Source organism: Meles meles, chromosome 10 (assembly GCF_922984935.1).
Source record: "Meles meles chromosome 10, mMelMel3.1 paternal haplotype, whole genome shotgun sequence".
Lineage (NCBI taxonomy): Eukaryota > Metazoa > Chordata > Mammalia > Carnivora > Mustelidae > Meles > Meles meles.
In genome coordinates, this window is record NC_060075.1 from 97345341 (window position 1) to 97363062 (window position 17722).

Below are 17722 nucleotides of genomic sequence, written 5' to 3' on the forward strand. Positions count from 1 at the left end.
CTTCCTTTCTCCCTCCTGTTCTCTCTCTCCCTACATCTCTGTATTCCCATTTGTTTGATGTGCATTTGCTCTTAGACTTTTCCAAAATGTTTTGTTTCAGGTGTGTGTCTTGTATGTCTCATATACCTTCTTATTTAGGCAAGGTTAGGTCTATAAAGGATGAAATAAAGTTTCATGTATATATGTTCTTAGCTAAGTATTTTTCTATACTTATGATTTTGCTTTTAAATTCATATTTAGGGGCACCTGTGTGGCTCAGTCAGTTAAGCCTCTGCCTTTGGCTCAGATCCTCATTCCTCATGAGTCAGGCTCCCTGCTGGGTGGAGAACCTGCTGCTTCCTCTCCCTCTGCCTCTTCCTCCACTCATTCTCTCTCTCTCAAATAAATAAAATCTTAAAAAAATAAACTTATATTTAATAATGCTTTATTATGCTGGTGGTTACCTTATAATTGGAACTTCATATAAATAATAATAATATTAAAATAACACTAACCATATATATAAAATACATATATAAAATAATATATATATTTATTATATATATAATAATATTAACCATATATATGTGTGTGTATGTATATATATATATGTATTTTTTTTTACCATGCAAAATAAAAATTCCTTTACTTCATTAAATTTTAATTTAAATTTATTAAATTTTCATTTAATTTGTCATTAAATTTTCCTCTCCACCATGTCATTTTGGTTGATACTATGTCAATGTCTTCTTTTGTACCATGAAAGATGCCTATGCTTATATACTACATTTGTGAATCCTGAACAAAGAGCCTCTGATTTTGACATTCATCAATTTATTCTTTCTCTCTGATTCATTTCTGCTAACCTTCCAATTTTTGTTTGTCATATCACTTCTACATTTCAGGGAACATAACATTTCCAGTCTGTCTTGTCATCTGAATTTCCATTTTTTGTTTTAGTCTTACTTTTACCGGAACACATGTTCATTGCTTGTCATTATCCTTACCCTGTAATTTACCGGTCATCCTTGGGTGGGCTAAAATTTGTCTTCTAGTAATTTCCTTAAGATGATCGTATAAGATAATGTAACCTGGGTTCTTACATACTTAGAAATCTTTGCAGCATTTATATTTGAAAGGCAGCTTGGCTAGATATGAAATCCTTGACTTAGTATTTCCTCCAGTATTTTGTAGAAATAACTCCATTATCGTTGGCCTTGAATGTGATTATGGAGCAATCTGAGGCCACTCTGATATTTTCCTGCTTTTATCTGACCTGGTAATTTTGCCAAGTTGCTAGTGACTTGAAAATTCAATAAATTTAGTAGGGTACATTTCATCATAGACCATTCTAGAAAAATTGTCCACGGCACAAGATAAGACCTTTCAATGTGTAGATTTCACTTTTCGTGCCTGGAAACTTTTGATGGGTTCCAGCATTACCAATTTATTATTTTCCAGCACTGGATCTTCTTCCTCAAGGAATCCAATTGCATGGATTTCTTTTCCCCGTATTTTTTATCCATAACATTTCCCTAATTAAAAAAAAAATACCTTTTTCTTTATTTCTATTTGTTTCAGTTGTGTTTCTTATGCCAACTTTTTATGTCCTATACCACGTTTTGTGTGGTATCAATTTGACCATCTTCTAACTGTATCTTGTTTGATGGCTACTCTTTCCCTTCTGTTTCTTTCTAGGTTCTCCCAGTGCCCATTTCCTATCTTCTTACTGTCTTGCCACCTCATCCCCCAATTGTAACAATTCTGCTATAAGGTGTTTTTTAATATGCGGAATTGCCTTATTAACGATTTTTCCATCGATGGCAAATAATACATTCACTATTTTCATCTGCCTCGTGTGACCATCGTTTTGGGCACGTGTTTTTCATTTGTTGGTAATGGTGGGACTCAACCACCTTTATTCCTTGTACAGATATGCTGAATTTTGTTCTTGTTGTTATCTGTTCTGAATGAATTGGGATTCCTGCCCAGTTGTTTGCCAGGGGGTCCCGTTGGTGGTGAGGACCAGGTGACCTTACTGTCCACGAAGACTGAGCTCTTCACTAGACACATGTGCTCCTCACATAACCTTCCTCTTCTCTTTCCCTGGCAAAAGGGTCTGGGTGCAAGAATGGCTTCTGACACCACCTACCTTAACATGCAGCTTGGGACCCATTAACACATCCTGTCCTGTATCTTGTACCCTCAGGTCATGCCTCTAGGCTTTCGGAGGTGCAGTTTTGATGGCGCCTTCTACACCTGCATGGGGAGGGGTTTTGCTACTGACATCTCTCATCTACGTTCTTGTGTGCCGCCTTCTTGACCTTGACTGTTTTTAGCAGCTGTTGCAAGTACTTTCAGGCATTTGTCAAAACTGGAATGGACGTTTTTCCTTCTCTTGTTGATGTGGGACTGGTTTTCAGGAGTCGAGTAGGAAAGGGTGAGGCACACAAGCCATGTATTCCAACTTCTCATTCCGTGCTGCTTCTCCCAAGTAGCCTCGCTCAGCCAGGTACGTGCAGAGCAACTGGGTGTTCCCTGGGATCTGTGATAGTGGCTGCAAGGGCTCCAGAGCTGGGTTTACTCACTTGCAAGCCTGGCATGATGACTTTGTCATTACGAAGATGTGGGTGGGTGGGTGGGTGGGGGTTCCATAGGACACGTACATCATAGCCCCAGGCTCATATAGAATCCTGACCCAGTGTGACTGCCAGGCACTAACTCAGATGGATTTTTTTTTTTTAAAGATTTTTATTTATTTATCTGACAGAGAGATCACAAGTAAGCAGAGAGACAGGCAGAGAGAGAGGGAGAAGCAGTCTTCCTACCGAGCAGAGAGCCCGATGCGGGGCTCCATCCCAGGACTCTGGGATCATGACCTGAGCCGAAGGCAGAGGCTTTAACCCACTGAGCCACCCAGGCGCCCCGCTCAGATGGAATCTTAACACAATATTTGTGTGGGATACTTATGGGCTCTTTTGTAAGGCTCAAGGTGCTGGGAGAACAGAGGTCGATAGCCATCAATTCCAGTGCCCTTTTTATTTTTTTTAAATATTTTATTTGAGAGAGACAGGGAGCATGAGCAAGGGGGTGGGGCGGGAAAGGGAGAGGGAGAAGCAGTCCCCCTGATGAGCAGGGAACCCAGCTTGGGGCTCCATCCCAGGACCCAGAGATCATGACCTGAGCCGAAGGGAGATGATTAACTGACGGAACCCCCCAGGTCCCCAGGTCCAGTGCTTTTAAGTAGAAAAGATAAAGTTCATGAACACATAGACAAATTCTTTTCAAACCCCTCCCATCCCCCAAATAAGCTCTGTATTCATTGTTTTTTAGCTTTACAAGTGATCCAAGTGCCATTTTTTTTTTTCCTGTAAATTGGGTTAATCTGGGAGAAGAGATGTCACTTGTGGGATGCGCAGGTGTATATAGGATGTGGTGCTTCCTCTTCCTAGCCTTCTACTTCCACCGGACACTACAAAAAACAAGGACTAAAAAGCCTCAGAAAAATCGCCAAGCTGAGCAACACGTGAGCTAACTTTCTAGCGTCTCCGGACCGCGCTGGACTTAGCTCAGGTTTAGCTTTAAAACGCGATTCACCAAATCGATGGTCATTGTAATCATCTCAGGCAGAAAAATGAATAAAAACAAAGACATCAATCCACCCCCCCCTTCTTTTTTTTACTTAGTCACAGTTTCCATAACAAATAGTTCACATTTGCTACCTGGACGGGCCTTTGCCAAGCAGAGGAGATGCAGGGGGAGGCCTTACTGTCCAGTGGGAAGGACAGATGGTCTGCACTGGGGCCAGCACTCTGAAGGGGAGGTCTGGGCCGGGGCGCCCTTGCAGGCTGTTGCAACAGGGACCAGAGAGCTGGTTCTGTCTCCGGGTCGGCATCTTTGCCTGACCCCTTGGCTTGTCTACACAGCTGCACATTTGCTGTGGCTTTCCCCTTCCCTCTTCATGGACTTTCTCTGTCTACACTGCATTCAGTCTTTTTAAAAACATTACACCTGATGGGTCCCCTCCCTGTTTCCCTCTCTCCCTTCTAAAACCCTTTTGTGGAATTCCCTTGTTCTTTGAGTAAATCTGTTGTCACCCGGATGTAGAAAATCCTTGCAAGATCTGGCCCCAGCTGACGCGCCACCCCATCTCCTAACCCATGTGGTCCTGGCCGCTCCAGAGCTGTGCCCCCCTGCTCCCGCCTCCAGGCCTTCCCTTGCTGCCTCTCTGCCTGGAGCCAACTTCCTTCAGATCCCTGACATTCTGGGGGACTCATTTCCTTACTTCATCCGCTCTCTGCTCTGACACTTCTCCCACAAACACCTTGTCCAGCTACCCTGTTTGAGATAGCATCCCTACCCATGGAGGCTGTACTTCCTCGTACTTGACACCACGCTGTGTATCTCCTTGTCCTGGTTTACATCGGGTGCCCCTCCCCCCCCACCCGCCCACCCCCGCCAGAACGTAGGATATTTCAGGACAGGACCGTTCTCTCTTTGGTTCATTCACGGACCGCATGCCCATTCACATGGCTTGCTGCTCTGGGCGGCCTCGTGATGAAGCGAATAACGGATATGTGGGTGTAGAGCTCAGGGGGCTGGGGTGAGGAGGCAGAGCCCAGGGCTGGGCTGAGAAGTCACAGTGAAGGAGACCGAGGAGACTGTGGAGAAAGCCAGGAGTGGTACAAAAGGTACAAAAGGAGGAAAGAAGGAGAGACCCGTCACTGGTATCAAACACAGCCAAGAAGTGAAGAAAGGTAACAATGGAGAACATCCCGTTGGGTTTGAGGAGCAGCTGTCATGGGTGTTCTAGGTAACGGCCATGTCAGTGTGTGTCAGAGAAGCTGGATAGCGGGAGTGGGAAGTGAGTGGTTGAGGAAGAGACGTGGAGACTTCTTTTCTTTCTTTCTTAAAAAGATTTTATTTATTTATGAGAGAGAGAGCGAGAGCGAGAGCATGTGAGCAGGGGAAGGGGGAGGGGCAGAGGGAGAGGGACAAGCAGACTCTTTGATGGAGTCTGACTCAGGACTCGATCGCACAACCCTGAGATCATGACCTCAGCTGAAACCAAGAATCAGACACCAATGGAACCACCCATGTGGCTGGCCACAGGGAGAATTTCAACGGTCACTTTTCACATATCTTGTAAGGCCCTAATCCATAGTCAACTGAGATTTTCGATTGAAGACACACAGGGGTCCCAACTAAGCAGGGGAAGTTGTAGTCATGAATGAGTGACCTGTGTCCTTCCCATGGGCTCTGCCTAGGAAGGTGTCAGAGGGCAGTGATTGGGGTTGGGGGACAGTGGCCGTGCAAGGGACCTCCAGCCAGCGTGTCTCCTTTGTGAGTTTCGCACGCCTCCTAAATCAGGACTCCAGCCAGCCATCCTGTTGAAATGGCCAGATGAGATGTTGCTCCTTGAGAGGCCTTGGTCGCGTGTGGGGACGATATGAAAACGTGTACACAGGAGCCCGACCCCGGAGCCGCCTTCGCCCTCCAGTGCTGACAGGATTACTTCCTTGCAGATTCTTGAACAACGTCGGCTTCTTCTTCCCTCTGATAATGATGCTGACGTGGATGGTGTCTGTGAGCAGCATGGTCCGAAAGCTGGTTTACGAGCGAGAGATCCAGATAGAAGAGGTAATCGGCCGAGCGCCTTGGGGAACCAGCAGGGGCAGCAGGGGCTTTGGAGCCGAATCCTGTCCCGTGACTGACCCCGGGCTCTGTTTCGCCTGCTCTCCCCTCTGACGAGGCCCCTGTGCACGGCCTGGAGGGGGCCCCGGGGAAGGGGGAAGAGTGTTTCACATCGGAGCTGATGCCCTGCCAGGCTCACAGGTGTTTTCTGCGGGGAAGGAAGGAAGCCCAAGGACAGGCAGGCCAGGTTCAAAGAAAGGAGCCAGCATCGCCCATTCAGCAATTTTTAAACAGCCTGGAAAGACGTAAGGGCAGACTCCCCACCTTGATTTAGGGTTATATCCCTTCATGGCAGCCTTGATGTTCTTGTTTTACTACCGTTAGAACTTGAAACTATCACATCTGTGGTTAAGAAGGAACATTCCTGAAAGTACCCGGTGAAGGCTGGCCTTTGTGGGGGATGGGCGCACGCAGCCCCTTGCCTCTGTTATTAAGGTGAAAGAACAGTGAGGTCAAGGGCTCGGTTCACATTCAGGTCTGACTGGGACTGGCACTGCTCTTTCCCTCGTTGTTCACCTACTCAGAACGGAATTTTCCTGCATTTCTGTGTTTCCTCCTCATCCACCCAGCAAGGACCCTGGGCATGGAGACTGGGGACCGGGGGTCAGTAACGCTGACTTGGTCTCCTTTTACCAGGGACCAGCCCCACCACCTTCCAAGATACCCCAAAGTTACAGATGGAAAATGAGAAGCTTAACGGAGGCATTCATCTCATTACTACTGCAGGCTGAGTTGTTTTGCAAAACTCTAACAGTCATGCAAGAGACTCCCCCAACCTGAACAGCTTAGGGTCCAGTATCCCCTCTCCTCTCATTGTTCTGTTTGTCTTCCTTAAACCAAACCAGCACCACTGAAATGGAGAAAAAAAAAAGATGGAAAACAACCAAAAATCAAACAAAACAAAAGACTGAAAAAACAAAAAAAGGAAAAAGAAACAAAGCTGGCCAAGTCCGAGTGGATAAGGGAGCACACAGCATGATGGTCATCACTCGAGCCTGGGGGCTGGGGGCTGGTCCTGCCCCTCTGCCTCATGGGCTCATGGCCGGGACCTCCCCGGGGAGCATTCCCTACAAGGGGTGCTGGGCTCCAGGTTCTGCGCAGGGCTGATGGCCAGGCTGGCCCCAATGTGGGAATTTCTAGCGCCACCTGCCTCCCGTGACGAGATCTGTTCTTTCTCAAGGATCCCGGTGATAACCCTGCGTTTCCTTCTTTTGACAGTACATGAGGATGATGGGCGTGCATCCCACTGTCTTCTTCCTGGCCTGGTTCCTGGAGAACATGGCTGTGTTGGCCTTGAGCAGCGTCGCCCTGGCCGTCATTCTCAAAGCGAGCGGCATCTTTGCGCACAGCAACGCCTGTATCATTTTCCTCTTTCTCCTGGATTTCGGGGTGTCGGTCGTCATGCTGAGTTACTTCCTGAGTGTGTTTTTCAGCCGAGCGAACACAGCTGCCCTTTGTACCAGCCTGGTATATATGATCAGCTTTCTGCCCTACATCGTGCTGTTGGTTCTCCATAACCAACTCAGTGTCGTCATGCAGACGTTTCTGGTAAGTTTCTTCTTTTTTTTTAATTGCTGCATCTACCCCAACAAATCAGTCATGACCTCACTCCATCGGTCTGTCATTTCTAGATCTGGGTGGGCTCCCTGTTACCTCCTTCTCTTTATTTGGCCCCCGGAGGCTGACCGTGCAGCCTCCGTGCACGGGCATTGCAGAGATTTTCCTGGAAGGGAGCCCGTGAGGAACTGGCACTTCCCGCGTAACGGGGTCTCTCCTCTGGGGGTGTTTTGGAAATTGGCCATGCCCCAAAGGCAACGTAGGACCTCCGTGTCTGTCTGTCTCACGGATGGAAAGACATAGATTTCCGAAGCTATTTTCGCAGCAAAAAAATAAGTGTTTTTTTTGAAACGTCAGGAATGACATCACACTGAGGGGAACAATCCCTCTGTTAGTGATGTCGGAATCATTCACCATTTAAAGTGCGCCTGCCCGGATGAGTACCGTGATTCTGTTGGGTGTGCGACACCAAGTACACAGAAGAGACACACCCATCCCTTCTTGGGTGAGAAGTGCTCAGCGGGTGCAGGGAACTCTGTCCATGGGGAAGGGATGCATGTGTGGCCATGAGGGTGGTCCACAGCAGAGAGCCAGTCCCGGACCTCTCCTACCCCCATAGGTCATGCCAGGTTCCCCAACTGCAGTCTGATGGGAGGTATGACTGTAGCCACTGAGGGAGAATTTGGGAGGCGCCTGGGAAGGCTAGGATCTCAGAGCTCGTATGGGACCCTTGAAGGCCATGGGAAGTCGCCTGTTCCACACAGCAAAATGACAGCTAGTGGACCCTTGCTTGTAGGGACAGCGTCACTTTCTCTGCTCCCTTGGAGACTCAGGGTAGAATACCTCTGCGACAGCCCCATTATTTTTCTCTGGCATCTGTGAACCTCCACCATTCCTACTGGCCGTGGACACACAGCCCAATGAAGAAATGTCACCTTTACATGTTTATTTACTTAAGATTTTGTTTATTTATTTGTTTATTTACTTACCCGGGAGCCAGTGAGCAAGAGAGGGAGAGGAACAGGAGAGCACAAGCAGGGAGGGACAGCAGGCAGAGGGAGAAGCAGGCTTCTTGCTGAGCAGGGAGCCCAATGCGGGACTCGATTCCAGGACCCCGGGATCATGACCTGAGCCGAAGGCAGCCACTTCACTGACAGCCATGCAAGTGTCCCAAAATGCCACCTTTAATCAGAATTTATCCATTGATGGGTGTTCACTGGTTCTAATTACCTGAACCAGTAATTTTGGGTTAGTGTTTGTTAGTTGTTTCCAGAATCATGAAAATGACTGGGACCCTTTACGCAACCCCGCCCCCCCCCTACTCTTTACGTGTACTCCTTACATGGCCCGAATTTCAAATACCATGGTGCCTTTACTTCAACGCATCTGTTTAAACGTTCCAGCATACAATGTTTGAGTTCCTTTTCCCATGGTCAAATGTTTCCTTGCCAAAAAAAAAAAAGGGGTGGGGGTGGAAAAAAAACCCTAACTCTGGTGCATGATGTTTTTAAGCGTGAAATACATGTTCAGCAGGTTCTTCCGTGGACATAGGACCTGCCCAGTGGAAACAAAGCAGCGCTTTCCTCCAGGGCGCGCACTCTCTAGCGCAGAATCACGGGGACGTTCTGTAGGTCTGCCTGCGGCACGCTCCAGGCCATCCACTTAATAATGAAAAACAAGAAATCACTGCGTTCCGTTCTCCACTGTTTCCCGTTACGTGTTTCTGTACATGGCGCTCGGGTCTCTGGCACTTTAGGCACCGCAGGGAAGAGAGAATTCCCTTCCCCATTAAAAACTAGCTTGTTATCCACCTTCCAGACTGGGCTCACGTTCGGCTCAGTCTCCAAGGGTCCAATGTCGAAATCACTGCCTGGAGTGATGCTTTGCCATCGCTGGAGGGCAGGGGTGCGCCTGAGGCTTCTGCGTTTGCATGTAGCGCCATGGGTTTTCTGGGGTCTCGGGGCAGCACTAACGTGCTGTTTCTCTCTCCGTTCCCTGTGGGCAGTGCCTGCTCTCCACCACGGCCTTTGGACAAGGAGTGTTCTTCGTCACCTTCCTAGAAGGGCAAGAAGCAGGTAAGGAAGGGGAGAAGCCTTTGTCAGAAGAGACCCAGTGACTCAGGTTTCTAGGCGTTTCCAGGTGTCCTATTACAAGGACCCGAGGACAAGTTCGTCATTCCAAAGCTGACCGTCTGGAAGGAGGGGCTGGGGCTTGCCTCAGGGGGTGTGATAACCCCCGGGGGCCCAGTGGCCCTGATAAATAGATGCATTTTGGTGAGACAACAAAGGAGGTAGAAGTAAAACAACACTGACATAAAACAACAACAACAAAATGTTGGATATTCGAAAGTGGCTAAAGCCAGGCCACCTGGTTTCCTTGAAATCACGGGAGATTGGGCAGGCTCCCAGCTCCTCTGAGGAACTGTGATCCCAGGGAGGACCTGCCTTTGTCTCGGCTGCGTTCAGCTTTGCTCCCAGCTTCCAGAACGCGCGGACTTACTCACCCAGATCTGCCCCGAGAGAGGCTGTGAGGCTCTGACTCTGCCTTTCCCTTCCTTCCAGGGGTTCAGTGGAGTAACATGTACCAGCCTCCGGAACCGTCGGGCATGACATTTGGCTGGGTTTGCTGGATGATGGCTTTCGATTCAGGCCTTTATTTCTTATGTGGTTGGTACTTGAACAACTTGATTCCCGGTAAGAATCCTGTGTGATCAAAGATGCTCTAAACAAGCTAAAAAACCGTTTTAAATCATGAGTTTACATGTAATCATCTGATCTAATAGAATTTAAATCTAATATGCATGGATATTAGAATGATAATCATCTAAATTTAAATGAGAGCTCAGAGGGGGCTTCGTAGGATGTGTTTGAGAGGGAGCTGTGAAGGGTCGAGAAACAGGTGGGCTGCCCAGGTCCTGAAGGAAATGGTAAAGGCCATGTGAGGATAGGACACACGTGCCCGGAGGCTGACGGAGCACCCCCTCTCACCCCGGGCCACCAAGCGGCTCCCTGGGTGGGCTTCTGTCAATGGACAGGAAAGACCCAGGATCAGGGTTCTCTGGATCAGGGATGTGGGGAGTGAGGGCAGGAGAGTCTGGGGGCACGTGTGTCCTTGGCCCCATGGGGACCAGGTCGGGCAGGAGTCAGAGACGGTGTGGAGCAGGAGTGGAGGGACCCTGCTCTCTGCCGGGGCAGCGGGGGCAGAACCTGGTGGGAAACCAGGCTGAGGATGAGGGGCTGTGCTGGGGGTTGGGGGCTGGGGTCAGGTGTCGCCTCCAAACCCAGAGTGTCAATGGTGTCAAGTGTGAGACTTCTTCTGCGGAACGGCAGGTGCATCCTGGAGGCCATGGGAAGCCAGGCCACCAGCGGTAATGCTTTTCCCTGCCGTGTTCGTGGGAAGGAGGTACCCATACCACACGCCTGGCTCAGGACGAAAAGAGCAGAAACAGCTTTTAAAGTCTCTATTTTACGTTTTTAGCAGTGGTACTTTGATGACAGCCTATGACCTTGCTGAAATGACTTGTGATTTTGTCTCTGTAATTTCCCAAGCACCTGGATATTTGAAGTGGCATCTCACCTTTTAAAGTTAAGAACCATGAGAGACAGAGACAGACAGAGACACACACACAGAGATACTAATCATACACACATGAACTGTGAAGGGATACAAAGACAACCCGCCCGTTCCGTTTCCAAAAACGTACTTCAGACTTGGAGCGCCCAGGCGTCATCGGAGGATGAGTAAAAATCCAAACGAACGGTGCCACTGACAGGCTTACTTTACAGAAAAGCGGGAACACATGGTCTCCAAGAGTGAGAGCAAGTGCGTAAACCTGCGATAGGTTTTATTTTTGAATTTTACATTGCATGGTCTGGGAACTTCGTATAAAATTAAAGAAAAAATGGATTCTAGGAAATAAGAAGTTAAAAAAAAAAGTTAACTGAGGATTACCAAGGTAAAATAAAATGGAAGGAGAAGCAGTGGGTGTTAAAAGGCGGCTGGCCGGCACGAGGGAGGGAAGTTAGAAAGTTCGTGTGTGAGGCCGACGTTAAAATGTTTGAGGAAGGGGGTCATGAGGCAAGTCGCGGCTGGGACGGGAGGGTGGCAGGGAGTCCCCGGCATTGGGAGAGATGCAGACAGTGGCTGGAAGGAGACAGACAGACGGCAGGTCTCACAGACAGATGCTCTCCCCGTTGAGGGGACCCACGGACTGATTGAAACAGAATAGAAATGGAACAGTCATTAACCAAGGAGAGGAAATCCGAGCTTGGCAGAGTCAGGGCTCGCCACATTGAACACAACGTTCGCGAACAGGGACCTACAGCTACACATAAAATGGTGATGTGCTGGAGTCCACAGAGAAGCGTGAACACCAGCAAAGGCAGGCCACCCTCGGCGGTGCAGAGACCCATAGGAAATTTGGGCAGGAATCCAGAAAGATCTGAGTTCTCCCCTCCTCCTTCAGGACAGGAGGCACGAGGATCCTGGTGGGAACGTTGTCCATATTAAAGTAAGGCATTTCCAGCAAGCAAACCTCCATTCCTGCTCACTTCTGCAGGTGTGGTTGGCTCCAGGACAGAGACAGAGGGGTGAGGGGGGTGCAGAGACAGAGATCCCACAAAGGAAGGTAGCCCTGCAGGTTCTGCAAGAAGGGCTTTGGGTGTGATGATGGTGAGGGCGACGCTGGGAGCCTGGGAGGCTCTCTCCTGGCTGTGGTGTCTTCTCAGGGTGTCGGGGGCTGGGGAAGGTGAGGTGGGAGGAGATTGGGGACCAGAGAGGGAGGACAGGCGATCATGTCTCAGCTGGGGTGCCCTGTGCCGTGCTCAGCATCCCCTGCAGGTGCTTGGCATGGGCGGGAATTAGAGGTGAAAGCCCCAGCCACCGGGGAAGGGAGCAAAACACAGCAAGACAGAGATGTCAGACCGAGAAGACAGACAGGTCATAGGCAAGAATCAGCTGAAGGAAGGCAGGACCGATGGGACGACTGATCGCAAACACACAGACATGAAAACCACTAGCTTTGCTGTGTGTCCAGCAGGATATCATTCTCAAGAACTGTAAGACATCTCGGCGTGAATCTAATGTAAAAGAGAGTATATATCAAATAAGAAATTTTTAAAAATTGACGATGGGGCACCTGGGTGGCTCAGTCAGTTAAATATCTGACTCTTGATTTCGGCTCTGGTCATGATCTCAGGGTTGTGAGTTCAAGCCCTGTATGGGGTCCTCACTGGGAGTAGAACCCGCTTAAGATTCTCTCTCTCTCTCCCCTTTCCCTCCCCCAGCGCTGCCTCTTAAAAAAGTGTTGAACATAAAATAGATTTGAATAAGTACAAAGAGATGCCATGTTCCTTGATATGGATATTTACCATTTTAAGTGTGGTGATTTTTCCAAGTTAATATACAAACCCGCATAATTCATACCGTCTCGTATGAGGCATTGTGTTAAGGTAATATAACAAAACGTGCATTAATCATTTAAATAAAAAGTACTAAAAGGGGAATTTGGTTTTAGTTCATGAAATGTTTGCAAAGGACAGTTAGAAATGCAAATTAATGACAGTGGTCCCAAACTGCTGAAACTGATGAAGGGCAGTGGTGACTGATGACCCCACAGAACCTCCCTGTAAACAAGGTTTAAAAAGGTCAAGGGCTCATGTGACAATAGCAGAGCCGCGGAACAGACCAGAAGGTTCAGGAACACACCCACTGTAATAATTTCATTTGTGCTAAAGGTCACACTTTTAATCAATGAGAAAGGATAGAAATTAGATTCATTCATAAATTCAGCGCAAATTAATATTATTAAAAATAATGAGGAAACAGGAAAAGTATTTTTTAAGAAAAATCATGATTTTTAAAAAAATTTTTAATTTATTTTTTATTTTTTTATAAACATATAATGTATTTTTATCCCCAGGGGTACAGGTCTGTGAATCGCCAGGTTTACACACTTCACAGCACTCACCATAGCACATACCCTCCTCAATGTCCATAACCCCATGATTTTAAAGAGAGCGAAGGCCTTTCTAACGATAATGCCAGAGACATGGATAACAAAAATCGAGTTTCCATTCTAAGAATTTTATTTTATTTTATTTTTGTTTAAGATTTTATTTATTTATTTGACAGAGAGAGATCACAAGCAGGCAGAGAGGCAGGCAGAGAGAGAGAGGAGGAAGCAGGCTCCCTGCCGAGCAGAGAGCCCGATGCGGGACTCGATCCCAGGACCCTGAGATCATGACCTGAGCCGAAGGCAGAGGCTTAACCCACTGAGCCACCCAGGCGCCCCTAAGAATTTTAAAATATCCAAATAAATAAAACGAAAGGACACTTCACAAGCTTATAAGAACTACTTAATGATTCCATGAAAGAGGAGGTTAAAATTCTCAATTCAAATTTTAAGAAGATGTACCTAAATACATATGTGAGGAGGTCACTTGAATAAACCAACATAAAAGGAGAAGTTGGTAACTGATAAACATAAAAGAGTTTAATGTCCCACAGAGCATAGAGTCGCACAAACACAGAAGACAACGTTTCCTTCTCTGACTGATGAAAACTGTAATAACCTGTGGAGGGATATGGTCCGATTTTTCTGTGCAGCATTTAGTTTAGGGGAAAATTAAATAATTGGTGACAATGTCAGTTGACAAGCAGTAGGGTGTGTCAAATTTGTCCTATGTTTAAAAAGTCTTAAAATGTTAATTCTCGGGGCACCTGGCTGGCTCAGTCAGTGGAGGGTGCAATTCCGGATCTCGGGATTGTGAGTTCGAGCCCCATGTCGGGTCTAGAGAGGACTTGAAAATAAAATCTTTTAAAAAATGGTAAAAAGTACGTTAAAAGTAAATAAAAAATTAAAATAATATTTATTCTCTTTGACTCCGAATTTTAAAGAAATATCCAGGTGAATGCAAAGTACGTTTGCTCATAGATGCTCCTTGCACATTATCCTTGAAAGCAAAACTCTGGCAGACCTCCATTTCGATCTAAGAGATGGACTGATTATGAATCAGTTTCGCATTTGTAATACGGACCCTTGCGAACTAGTTACACATCCACGGAATTCTGATTTACAGGAATATATGTGGGTGTGGGATGTGGGAGATCATGGCAGTGGACCAAACCATCTATGAAATAAGGGATAAAATAGAATAATATTTAGTTAAATAAAAAAATCATAATTCCAGTATAGTTAATACATAACGTAATATTGGTTTCAGGTATATAACATACTGATTCAGCACCTCCCTACAGCACCCCGTGCTCCTCACGACAGGTGCGCTCCTTCATCCCCATCCCCTGTCCCCCCATTCTCCCATCCACCTTCCCTCTGGTGACCATCAGTGTGTTCTCTAGAGTTGAGTCTGTTTGTTTGGGGTTTGTCTCCTTTTATGTTGTCGGCTTTTTTTGTTTATCCATATAGGAGTGAAATCATAGGGTAGTTGTCTTTCTCTGACTGAGTTACTTCGCTTAGCCTAAGCAAACCTTCTAGGTCCATCCATGTCATTGCAAATGGCAGAATTAATCCTTTTTGATGGCTGAGTAATATTCCAGTGTATGTATAAACCGTATCTTCTTTACCCATTCATCAGTCAGTGGACACTTGAGCTCTTTCCATAACTTGACTCTTGTAAATAATGCTCCAATAAGCATAGGGGTGTGTATATCTTTTCAAACTGGTGGTTTTATATTCTTTGGGTAAATGCCAAGTAGTGGAACTACTGGATCATTTGGTATTTCTATTTTTAATTTTTTAAGGAACCTTCATACTGTTGTCCACAATGGGTACACCAATTTGCATTCCTACCAACAATGCACAAGGGTTCCCCTTTCTCCACATCCTCGCCAGCACCTGTTGTTTCCTGTGTTGTTGACTTTAGCCGTTCTGACAGGTGTGAGGTGGTACCTCATTGTGGTTTTGATTTGCATTTCCTTGATGATGAGTGATGTTGAACAACTTTCCATGTGTGTGTTGGCTGTCTGATGTCTTCTTTGGAGAAATGTCTGTTCATGTCTTTGCCCATATTTTAATTGGATTATTTGTTTTATTGGGTGTTGAGTTTTATAAGTTCTTTTTTAAAAAATGATTTTATTTACTGGAGAGAGAGAGCAAGAGAGCATGACAGGGTGGGAGGTGCAGAGGGAGAGGGAGAAGCTGACTCCCCGGTGAGCAGAGAGCCTGATGTGGGACTCGATCCCAGGACCCTGAGTTCATGACCTGAGCTGAAGGCAGAGGCTTAACCCACTGAACCACCCAGGTGCCCTGAAAACATATCTAAAAATAAAAAGACATGGAGTTGGCCAATGATGATAATATATTTGTCTTCCTTTTTTTAATCATGACATTAAATTGCCCTGTATACAGCTTACATATCCTTAAGTGACACTGTTTACATTACATTTCAATAATGTATATACTGTACAAATTACACTATTTTTAACTCCCACCCAGTCTGACAATAATAACAAAAAATGAAATTGCCAGAAAATAACAGACGAGCTCTCAGATTCATAAGCGGGATTGCGATTTTGAGGAGCTCGCTGACCCAATGCATTCTTTTTAAGACAAATATTTTGTAATGCTCCTTTACTCTCCTGAAATAGAATTCACAGATAATAAGGCCTGCTTACCTACCTGATTCAAGAACTTAATGTACTGTCTTCACTGTAATATAGAAGAAATAAAAAGAAAGTAATTTGTAACAATGCCCAGGCATAACGTTATTATAAGAAGGAGGGAAGTACTCAGATGCTTTTTCTTACTTCTGTGGAGTAAGTTTGGATTTAAGGGAAGGAAAAAGACCCAACCCCATTTGGTACTGGAAGCAAGGAATATATATGACAGAGATAAATGGTATAAAAACTCTTATTAAAACTAATGTTGAGGGGCACCTGGGTGGCTCAGAGGTTTAAGCCGCTGCCTTGGGCTCAGGTCATGATCTCGGGGTCCTGGGATCGAGTCCCGCATCGGGCTCTCTGCTCAGCGGGGAGCCTGCTTCCCTCTCACTCTCTCTACCTGCCTCTCTGCCTACTTGTGATCTCTCTCTGTCAAATAAATAAATAAAATCTTTAAAAAAAAAAAACTAATGTTGAGGTTATTCAGAGCAACCAGAATTATTTCTATATGATAAGAAATGTGGGAATAATTTTAATTAGAGTAGGAATAATGTGGGATGAAACAGAGCCAAGGGAAGTGGATAAAATAATGATATTTTTGTAAATAATCTGGGTCTTATTTGAAAGTGTGGGGTCAGATAACTTTTCATGATAAAACATGGGTCAGGGGCACCTGGGTGGCTCCGTCTGTTAAGCATCTGACATTTGATTTCGGCTCTGGTCATGATCTCAGGATCATGGGATCGAGCCCCATGTCAGGCTCCACGCTCAGCGCAGAATCTCCTTGTACCTCTCTCTCTGCTCCTCCCCGCCAATCATATACTCATACACTCCCTCTCTAATAAATAAAATCTTAAAAAAACGAAAGAAAACAAAAAAAAAAAACATGGGGCAGGTAATGATGAAGCGTAACCAAGGATACATCTCCTGTCTCATAATTCACCCATGCAAGTGCCTACATTTCGTCCCTAGTGTTTTGAAGGCTCTGGCAATCATATCCTTGGGCAGACGGCAGAACGGAGGGTAGATGGGGCCAGGGAACAGTAACGTGATTCAGATTTCAGAGAGCCATGGGGCAGATACTTGGCGATAGCATCAGAGTAAGATCGAACACAATAGAAGGGTTCCCTAGTAATCATTTCAATGTGTGATTTTTACAAAGTAGATGTTTTATTATTTTGCTGTACAACTTAAAAAATATGCAGAATGACATGAACATGACATAGCTTTAAAAAAACTCCTTTATTAATAAAATGTAGTGCATGTCACAAAACTCTGCTAATTTTGACAACACCTGGTTCTAAGTTTGTTAAAAGCCATCTCAGATGTTTTGTCCTGAATTTGCGTGTCACAAGCCACATGAGCTGCTATGGAGGTGCGACCTTGAGTTTTCAAAAACGTCCAGTTGGCATCGCACCGATGATATGATTTTCTGAAATTCTGATGCTTCTGTCCCAGACTATAATTTTTCAGTGGTTTCCAAGGTGGTTGCTTTTCTGGAAAATTCAGCATGTATGAAAACTAGCCACGAGCTTTGGGTTCAGAGGTCCTAGGCTCGACTTGCTAGAAGGGGCTTCTCTTTTTCATTTTTTTTTTCTTTTAAAGATTTTATTTATTTATTTGAGAGAGAGAGAGAGCATGAGCGTGGGGCAGAGGCAGAGGGAGAAGCAGACTCCCCGCTGAGCAGGGAGCCCAATGTGGACTTGATCCCAGGAACCCGGGATGATGACCTGAGCCGAAGGCAGGTGCCCAACCCACTGAGCCCACAGGTGCCCTAGAAGTGGCTTCTCACTTGCATGGCTGTGTGGGAGGAGCCTCAGGGAAGGCAGGTCAAGGGCAATTGTTTGCTGGGCTGGATTGTTCTGGCCTTTGA

At 46.2% G+C, this 17722-nt stretch overlaps 1 protein-coding gene across 1 annotated transcript in view; it reads left to right on the top strand.

The window, feature by feature from the left end:
- The window catches only part of ABCA13 (ATP binding cassette subfamily A member 13), a 322891-nt gene that overhangs the window by 132149 nt on the left and 173020 nt on the right, over positions 1–17722 (top strand). The window contains exons 33-36 of the mRNA XM_046020270.1: positions 5505–5619; positions 6892–7221; positions 9236–9305; positions 9792–9923. Coding sequence (XP_045876226.1) covers positions 5505–5619; positions 6892–7221; positions 9236–9305; positions 9792–9923 — 647 coding nt within the window. The remainder of the gene's footprint in view (positions 1–5504; positions 5620–6891; positions 7222–9235; positions 9306–9791; positions 9924–17722) is intronic.